This window comes from Trypanosoma cruzi, genomic scaffold (assembly GCF_000209065.1).
Source record: "Trypanosoma cruzi strain CL Brener 1047053516651 genomic scaffold, whole genome shotgun sequence".
Lineage (NCBI taxonomy): Eukaryota > Euglenozoa > Kinetoplastea > Trypanosomatida > Trypanosomatidae > Trypanosoma > Trypanosoma cruzi.
Window position 1 is genome coordinate 7,367 of NW_001849468.1, and position 8,802 is coordinate 16,168.

Here is an 8,802-nt window from a genome sequence, read left to right on the forward strand (position 1 = left end):
TGCAGGAGTTGCTGCTGCATGCCGCATTGAGTCGTCAACACTTTACGCCAGGTGATAGACAGGAGTATCTGAAATTGGCGAGGCACATCGCACAACTCCCAGATGCGTGCGCGCCGTTTGGTGCTCAGCGTCCCTCACGCCGGGTTTTTGCACAAACGCCTTGGCGCAACGTGGCTGCGCGTCATGTTGTGTATGAGCGCATGGACCAGCAACGAGGGAGAGATCTCTGTTTCCGCGGCAGACGCAAAGTGCCTGTTTACTATGACGATGCGGTGGACCACCAGCGCTCGCTGGAGCATCTACTTGGACCGCATGGATTCCGTGTGGCGCTGATTGGGAAGATGCGGTGTGGGTGCCCCGTTAGCACCCGGGCAATGTTTTTGCTGACAATTACAGCTCGGAACAGTTGTCACGACGCCACCGCCAATGACGAAGAACAGAGGGAACGGATTCTTTTTGAACGTGCCTTGAAGGGCCTTGCGAATAGCGGCTACATTCGGTGTGTCGCGAAGAAAAATATGTGGGTTTGCGGAGCCGTTTTGGCGCGGTGCGTGTGCCTTGCTCGCACGCCTCGAGACTGCGGGCCCGAGCCTTCTTCTCGCAGGGGGGAGACGGAACAGGAGTTGATGCTTTTGTGGTCTTCGCCGCAGAGTTTTCAGGTGAGGCGCCTTTTTTTTACCGGCCCCAAATCGTTTTTGACGCATCTCATGCTGTTGGCACATGCGAGACAGTATGAGCTGACGCATGACGGGCTGTATCAGCGATCTTCAGGTAAACTCATGAGGGTTGAATTGCGCAGTGAAAAGGATATCTTCACGGTGCTGCAGCTGCCATACGTCGACCCACTTTACCGCTACGCCTACTGCCTTCTTCACAATTTGCTGTAGGCAATTTTTTTTTTTTGTTTGTTCTTTTACCTTCTTTGTGATTTGGCTTTATTCGTGTTCTTTTCGCACGGGGCCGTATGCTCCTATATATGGGCGCTGTAGGTGGGAGTGTGCGGAAAAACACAAAACAGACAATGTTGCTGCGTGCGATCTTTTTGTGGGTTGCGTTTCTCTCTCTTTTCTTTTTTTTTTTTTTTGTTTTTCTCCAGATTTTTTTGGTGCGTTGGGTTTCTTTTTACTTTTGCCCTGACAATATATACGTATTTATATGCGTATTTGGTACGTTTGAACGGCCAATACTGTGGGCCAGCGACAGTGGCGGCTGGAGGGAAGCCAAGGTCTCCGCTTTTATCCAGATGCTTCTCACTTTCTTTTTGCTTTGTGTTCTTTTTTTTTTTTTTTTGTGTGTGTGCGTGTGCGTGTGCGTATGACACGAAAAGGCACTTCTTCACTGGAACGGGATGTCTGTTAAGCCACACCTGCGCAAGCTCCGCAAGCTCAAGCGGCCGAACCCTTCGGAGGATGAGGATAGCGTTGCCAAGGCACTCTTTGAGCTGGAGGCGACTCACAAGACACTCCGCACGCAGCTGCCGCGATTTCACATCAACACCGTCCGCACACTGTCGAGCCCGCGCTTCAGGCGGACGGCCACGGTGGTCTTCTACCCGCTGCGGTTCCTGATGCTGGTGCGCAAGATCCAGCGCACACTGACGGCGGAGCTCGAGAAGCGCTTTCCCGGCAGCATTGTGGTGCTTGTGGCGCAGCGCAAAATCACGAAGCGCCCGAAGGACGTCTACAAGCTGCAGAAGGTGCAGCGCTCCCGCACGAGTGTGGCGGTGTTCGAGAACATATTGAATGACCTGATCTACCCGTGCGACGTTATGGGCCGCCGCTGGCGCTGCCGCACGGACGGCACCAAGGTGATGAAGGTGTTCCTCGACTCGCGTGATCGCAAACGCGTGGAGTCGCGTCTGCCAATCATTGCGCATGTCTACAAGCAGTTGACGCACCGCACCGTGAGTTTTGGCTTCATGTGGAACCCGAAGCTCCAGCAGGTGTCCTCGCGGTAGAAAGTTGGCCGAAGTGAAGTAAAAGATGCCATGGAAGAACCATTTATGGTTTTTTTTACTTTTTTTGCTTTTCTTTCTTGCCCTGCAGAATGATTTTTTAAGCCGCCTAAAAAGATCTTCTTCTTTGAAACTGTGGGCAGCAGAGCGCATATCAGTTCTGTGTGCCTCACTTGGACTTGGCGTGGCGTTGGCTGTGCGTGATTGCGTTTTATGCCTTTTTTTTTCTTTTTTCTTTTTTTCTTTTGGCTGATGAAATGGCCGCAACACGCAAAGGAGGAAGGATGTCTGTTAAGCCACACCTGCGCAAGCTCCGCAAGCTCAAGCGGCCGAACCCTTCGGAGGATGAGGATAGCGTTGCCAAGGCACTCTTTGAGCTGGAGGCGACTCACAAGACACTCCGCACGCAGCTGCCGCGATTTCACATCAACACCGTCCGCACACTGTCGAGCCCGCGCTTCAGGCGGACGGCCACGGTGGTCTTCTACCCGCTGCGGTTCCTGATGCTGGTGCGCAAGATCCAGCGCACACTGACGGCGGAGCTCGAGAAGCGCTTTCCCGGCAGCATTGTGGTGCTTGTGGCGCAGCGCAAAATCACGAAGCGCCCGAAGGACGTCTACAAGCTGCAGAAGGTGCAGCGCTCCCGCACGAGTGTGGCGGTGTTCGAGAACATATTGAATGACCTGATCTACCCGTGCGACGTTATGGGCCGCCGCTGGCGCTGCCGCACGGACGGCACCAAGGTGATGAAGGTGTTCCTCGACTCGCGTGATCGCAAACGCGTGGAGTCGCGTCTGCCAATCATTGCGCATGTCTACAAGCAGTTGACGCACCGCACCGTGAGTTTTGGCTTCATGTGGAACCCGAAGCTCCAGCAGGTGTCCTCGCGGTAGAAAGTTGGTGTTTGGGGTTCTCCGTCCTCTGATTTTTTATCTTTTTACTTTTGTTTTTTACTTTTTTTGTGGTTTTCAAGAGAACATTAATGTGATTGTTTCCACATCCTTGCTGTGCGTGGTTGTGACGCGGTACGGCTGCATTTTGAGTGTGGTTGGTGGTTCCTGTTGCGTGAATTTTTTTAAATTTATTGCTTCTCTTCTTTTGGGTTTGACTCTTTTTTTTTTTTTTCCTGCCGCTTATTAGTCACAGGAACGGCACTGACGATGTCAAATGTGGATGTGTCTGTATTGGTGCTATTTGATAAGGAAAAGGTGGCTGTGGTTGAGCTTTTCTACGAGCGTGTAAAACCGACACGATGGCTGCTTGTGCGTTCCATTCCCATTGATGTAACGCTACTGCAGGCGCTACAGTGTCTTAATTTGTGTGTTTCAGTCTCTTCATCGACGACTCGAGGTGGTAGGGGAGATGGTGCGTGCGGCAGCTCCGGCCCGGGAAGTCGCTCCGCGGATGGGTGTATTGGTGTGGTTCGTGTTGGGTACACGCCAGAGGAGGAGCAGAATTACTGCCTGTTGCTGCAGTTTGACACCGCCAGAGATGCGAAACGTGTCAAGAATAAGCTCCTGCATGCAAACTTGACGGGAAGCTCGCCCACTTCGTCGGAGCATGTTTGTGGGATGGCCAAGGTGAAGAGCTCGTATATTGAGACGGATGCCGGTTATGACGGTGTTGGCATTGAGGGGAAGCAACATGGAGGATTGGAGGAGGAAAACATTGATTTGGAGGAGTTGTGTAGTGTGATGCACGGGGGTGCAGCGTCCGCCTCTACCCACTTGCAGGGCGGCTGTCCGGGCAGTATGGCGTGGCGGAATTTAGAGCAACAGGGTGGAAGTCACTTGGCGCATTCAGTGCTGCTTACACCAATGGAGGACTTCTGCTCTATTTGTCAAGAAATTGCTTCTAGTAAACCTTTTATTGTGACATTGTGCAAACATGTATTTCACCTTTCATGCTTCAGTAAGCATCTAGAAGATGTGGGCCAGTCGTGTCCGCTTTGCCGTTTTTCAATGGCGTCGTTAAAGTCAAAGTGCTATACCTGTGGCTCTTGTAGTGATTTGTGGACGTGTCTTGTTTGTGGTTGGGTGGCATGTGGGCGGGGTCACCGTCACGATGCCTTGCATCACTTCGAGAGCACAGGTCATTCATGTGCGATGCAGAATAGTACATCCCGGATTTGGAACTATCGCGCCAAGGATTTCCTGCACCACCAACTGGCAATTGAGCTTGGGGACGAGGACGATGTAAAGGCTCTCAAGGCTGCTGCGGAAGATGCACCTACCAACAGTCGCTTCAACAAGGGTGAGACGGGAGTAACAGCCTCCTCGTATCGGCGCAGTCGGTGGTGGTGGGATAAGGAGGAAGAGGAGGCCGCGCTGGATTTAAACGCGGAGCACGTTCATGAGTACTACTTGGGGGTGATGCAGCAGCTGATGAAGGAGCAGTCGGAATACTTTGAGGGACGGGGAGAGACTGGGGTGATAAAGGAGGGGCCAGGAGGGGTTGCGCCGGCAGTGACGACAGCCGAGGCAACATCGGAGCCGTCCACGGCGATGCTGCGGAAGTTGGTGACTGCGGAGCAAAGGCAGCGTCGGCGAATTTTTTCAGAGTACATGAGCGGCATGCGCCGTGCGGCACTTCGTGAAAAGATATCGTTTTATCGGCTTGTAAAACTGGAGGCAGTACGGAATGAGAATCTGCACGAGGAGTTGTTTTTGCAGTTCCAAGTCATTCAAAGCCTGCACACCCACATTGAGCAAACAAGACGAAGGATTGACGAGGCTTCGCGGCGCGGGATGGAGCAGCTGGCGTTGAAGAGGGCTACGCTGGAGAGTTTACAAGAAAAGCTGGACCTGTTGCTGAAAAGCATGGATTGATGTGGACAAATTCTTTTTTTTTTTCTTGATGTATATTGGTTTCTGTGCGTGTGTGCGTGTGCGTGCGTGGTGGACGACTAAAGTGACGGAAGGCCGCACTGCCTTTTGCTCCAACCACTACTGTCTGGTTATCTACTTGAATGGATCACTGCTGAGAGGACGGAGTTTCATGCTCACCCACCCATTTTTTTCTCTCTTCCTACGCTTCTTCCCTTTATTATTATTTTTTTTTTTTGCCGTGGGACACGCGTGGAAGAAGAAAGAGCAGGCGCGAGGACCGAAGAAAGAAGAAAAGAGGGGGGAAAAAAACGTTTGAGGTGGGAGCTGCTGCTGTTTTTTTTTGTTGGGAGGTGGTAGCGGCCGGAGAAGTAAAGTGAGACGGCAGGAACACCATCATTGAGGGCGATGGTGGCCGGGCGGTCAAAAAGACAGAGGCGAGTGGCAGCTACGGCAACAGCTTTGGCTTCGGCCACTAATGCTGCGACCCCTGCCTTGCGGCATAGCTCTCGACAGATTGAAGAATTTACGCAGCAGCTGATGGATGCCATGACTCATGCGAGCATGCCTGCGGTGTGCGTGCTGCAGCCTTCCACGAGTTCCTCGGAGGAACGAGAGGAGGAGGGGAACAGACCAAGCCACTCCAACTCGCCTGTGGCTGCACCGGCTTTCGACGAGCACAATTTTGTCAAAATAACAGCTACGTCCCCACCGAGGTTTTTGCAGGGCGGGACGAAATCGAGTCTGACTGCGGAGCGCAGCCTACGTGGTCGTGAAGCACGATTGACTCCAAGGAAATCTGTGAGTCATCCGGGTCATGGCACCCCGTTGAGAGCCAGTTCTATTCAGACTGTCTGTGCTCACAATAATAGTAATAATCCCATTGGGCCAGGTGATGTGTCGCGTACGGAGGCAGAGGTACTGCAGCAACACGGTCCATTATCACAACTCAACAGTCTCTATGCAGTGCGGGAAGGAGACGATACTGGAAGCAGCACCAGCAGCCACAACAGTACAGTGGATGACGTAAATGATCCAGGGGGAAAAGAAGTGGGGGAGGGGGAGAGAAAAAGACGTGTTTATTGTCGACGAAGGGAGCTGTTAGAGATCCCAGCAGGGAGTCTTTCCTTGTACACTCGCTTGGCAGAATGCGGTGTCAATGCTTTAGACCGCCCGTTTGCTACTTGCGTTGTTAGACGGGCCCAAGGGGTTATGGAGGCATGGGCCTCGGGCTTCTTGTAGAAGGCGGTTCGGCAATTATTTTTTTTTTTGTGTGTGTTTGTTCATTTTGTTTAACGTGTTAGTGACCAACATGCTGACTACAGTTGCTTACTGTGAGTGGGGTGTCAGTTGTAGGAGAAAACTTGCACAGAGTGTGAGAGAGACTGAGGGAAAAAGAGAGGTATTGCGTTTCTGCTCAATGGCTGCGCTTATATATGGGGGCTATTGAAAGGGGCCATGACATCAGTGGTTTTATTCCTTTAGTTTACATTGACGCTTTTACTCTCTAGTGGAGGAAAAGCAGACGGGAAAAAGAAGAAGAATGGGGGGAACTTATTGTTTTTTTTTTTTTTCCCTGAACTTTTATATTAACAGTAAGAATACTTCAAGAAACGCCGAATGGAAGATATGTACTAAATTTTTATTGGCGTAATGATATTCTTTTCTATGGTTACTGGCATATGCGTGTGTGGCAGCAAATACATTGAAGCAACATTCTTCTTCAAAGTCTCGTGATTCACCTTTAAGAAGTTTTAGGTTCAGTTTCTGCTGGTGTAGTTTTTGGCCATGTCTGCAGACTGGATGCAAGGACTTTAAATTCATCTTTTTTACTGGTATTATGGGCTGAGCCGTCACGGAAGTGGCGCTTTGTTTACTGTTGGATTTGGTTCGTTGTTGCTGCTTGGGGCATGGGTTGGCTCATTTGGTGACATGTGTGGTCGAAGGACCATGTGCCGGCTGTACTGTGTGATTTACGCACTCAGCTGTGTTACGAAACACCTCAGCCGCTTCACTGTGCTGATCTTTGGTCGAATGCTGGACGGTGTGGCAACGTCGTTGTTGTGGTCTGTCTTTGAGAGCTGAATGATCAGTGAGCATTACGCAAATGGCTATGATTTAGTGTCGCTGGGTGGGGGGAGGGAAGGTTCTCACTTGTTAGTGTTGGAAATGGTTTAATAACGTTTGTCTCCGGGCTTGTGGCGCAGTGGGCCGTTGACACATGTAAGCCCCCCGTCGCTCCATTTAACGTCAGCGCCGTTTTGCTTATTGTCTGTCCTTTTTTTTTGTTGACGACGTGGGCAGTGAATTATGGAACCCGACAAGACAGTCTTTGGCAGCAGTTGCTTGCTGCCCCCAGAACCGTGTGTAGTGATGCCTGCATTGCATTCGTAGGTGTGCAGTCGAGGCTCTGTTTGAGGGCGCCCTGTACGCCTTTTTTTTTTTTTTGTAGGCACCAGCACTTTGGAGGTAAATGGTGCTGTGCCACTTGGGATTGTTTTTGCATGCCTCATAATTTTTTTGAATTTGGGTAGGCTGCTTTTCCACTTGTCAAACGAGTGTGCTGTATTTTGGCTGCCCGTGCCGTATTTTTTTTTTTTTTTTTTGCCGTGGCGACCCTGTCGCTGCTTGCCTGCACTGGAGGGGGGGGGGGAAGTTCAACAAATTGACGGCAATGACATTGCTCGAGGTGGTTTTGGGCCTCTTTTTGCCCTGCGGCGCAACGTTGCGGGCGGCGTTCATGCCGGAGGGGTACCGCTCTTCCGTCATGAGCCTCTTCAGGGCCTATTTTTTTCTCTGTGCTGTGCTGCACGGGGCGGCGGCATGGGTGGCTGTTTTGCTTTTGACGGTTGTGAGGCGGTGGCTGTTTCTTTATTCCCCCAGGTGTGTATGGATACGTTATGGGACCTCTTTTTCTTTTTTTCTTTCTGTGTTGCTTTGCAAGGAAAAGGGTTGGAAGTAGATGGGTAAAGACTTTTGTGCGGGTGAGTCTTCGGGACCCGCGAAGAGTCCGTCGTTGATTGCCGTTTCACCGCTGCACGATGCTCTTGTCGTTGTAGACATGCAAAATGACTTTGTAAGTCCATGCGGGGCACTGTCGGTCCCTGGGGCGATGGAGGTGATCCCTGTAATCAACCACGTCTGCCAGGCGCACAAATTCCGCACCATTGCTGTGGCAAAGGATTGGCACCCACCGGATCACTCCTCGTTCTGCAAACCTGCAGGACCCGGTGGACAGTGGCCGCCCCACTGTGTCCAGGAGACAGACGGTGCCAAGCTGCATTCTTCACTGCGGCTTGGCCGCATGGACTGTGTGATACACAAGGGAGCAGACAGGGACGCGGAGTGCTATTCCTGCTTTAGCGACGTAAACGGCAAGAAAACCGGCCTCGCCACGTTTCTGCGGGAAATGGATGTACGCCGTGTCTTCATCTGTGGTGTGGCCTTCGACTTCTGCGTCTATTACACAGCACTGGACGCCGTGAAGGAGATGTTTGATGTCGTTGTGCTCGAAGACGCCACTCGGGCCGTGTTTCCAGACAACATCTCAAAGCAGAGGGGCGATTTGCTGCGCAACGGAGTGAAACTGGCCGACAGCAAGGACCTCACCACGTCGCCTTCCGCATCCCTATGAGGACGCACACGCAACTGTGTGCATTTGGTGGGCACTTCCGTACATGAAGGAAAAAAAGAAAAAAGGTGATTTTTTTTTTTGGGGGGGGGGGGGGGAGGGGAGAGGGGGAATGGCCGGGACGGCGAATAAAAAAAAAAAACAAAAACAATAACGGAATTGATAAAAATTGTTGTGTTTGGTGTTTTCACGGACGGTGGTGGCGGTATTTTTTGGACCGGAGGGCGTGGGCCGTTTTTTTATTTTTTTATTTTTTTATTTTTCGTCCGGCCGGTCTTTTTTTCACGTCATTCACTGAATTTTGCCGTCCTTTTTTCACCGCCTCGGCGTGTTTATATTATGGGGGCAAATAGGCTTTTCCGCAAGTACATACATGCATACATGCATATATA

General features: G+C 51.4%; 6 protein-coding genes across 6 annotated transcripts, besides 7 other annotated features; all 6 read left to right on the forward strand.

Annotated features, from left to right (window-relative positions):
* On the forward strand, window positions 1-887 carry Tc00.1047053506593.10 (hypothetical protein, conserved; the record flags this gene model as incomplete). Its single annotated transcript, XM_800634.1, has 1 exon — window positions 1-887. A coding segment is annotated over one exon (887 nt), but the record flags the coding sequence as incomplete, so codon positions are not given.
* Window positions 1-8,802: a sequence feature (heterozygous, non-Esmeraldo-like haplotype).
* Window positions 1,055-1,090: a sequence feature (T-rich).
* Window positions 1,255-1,290: a sequence feature (T-rich).
* Tc00.1047053506593.19 (ribosomal protein S7, putative) lies at window positions 1,349-1,957 on the forward strand (the record flags this gene model as incomplete). The annotated part of the gene is made up of 1 exon (XM_800639.1): window positions 1,349-1,957. One exon carries the CDS (start codon window positions 1,349-1,351, stop codon window positions 1,955-1,957), a length of 609 nt encoding a protein of 202 aa, XP_805732.1.
* Window positions 2,173-2,201: a microsatellite.
* Window positions 2,212-2,847, forward strand: Tc00.1047053506593.30 (ribosomal protein S7, putative; the record flags this gene model as incomplete). Its single annotated transcript, XM_800635.1, has 1 exon — window positions 2,212-2,847. The coding sequence occupies one exon, from the start codon at window positions 2,212-2,214 to the stop codon at window positions 2,845-2,847; it is 636 nt and encodes a 211-aa protein (XP_805728.1).
* Tc00.1047053506593.40 (hypothetical protein, conserved) lies at window positions 3,115-4,782 on the forward strand (the record flags this gene model as incomplete). The annotated part of the gene is made up of 1 exon (XM_800636.1): window positions 3,115-4,782. The coding sequence occupies one exon, from the start codon at window positions 3,115-3,117 to the stop codon at window positions 4,780-4,782; it is 1,668 nt and encodes a 555-aa protein (XP_805729.1).
* Window positions 4,996-5,017: a sequence feature (AT_rich).
* Window positions 5,188-6,021, forward strand: Tc00.1047053506593.50 (hypothetical protein, conserved; the record flags this gene model as incomplete). The annotated part of the gene is made up of 1 exon (XM_800637.1): window positions 5,188-6,021. One exon carries the CDS (start codon window positions 5,188-5,190, stop codon window positions 6,019-6,021), a length of 834 nt encoding a protein of 277 aa, XP_805730.1.
* On the forward strand, window positions 7,742-8,413 carry Tc00.1047053506593.60 (alpha/beta-hydrolase, putative; the record flags this gene model as incomplete). Its single annotated transcript, XM_800638.1, has 1 exon — window positions 7,742-8,413. The coding sequence occupies one exon, from the start codon at window positions 7,742-7,744 to the stop codon at window positions 8,411-8,413; it is 672 nt and encodes a 223-aa protein (XP_805731.1).
* Window positions 8,494-8,521: a microsatellite.
* Window positions 8,645-8,673: a sequence feature (AT_rich).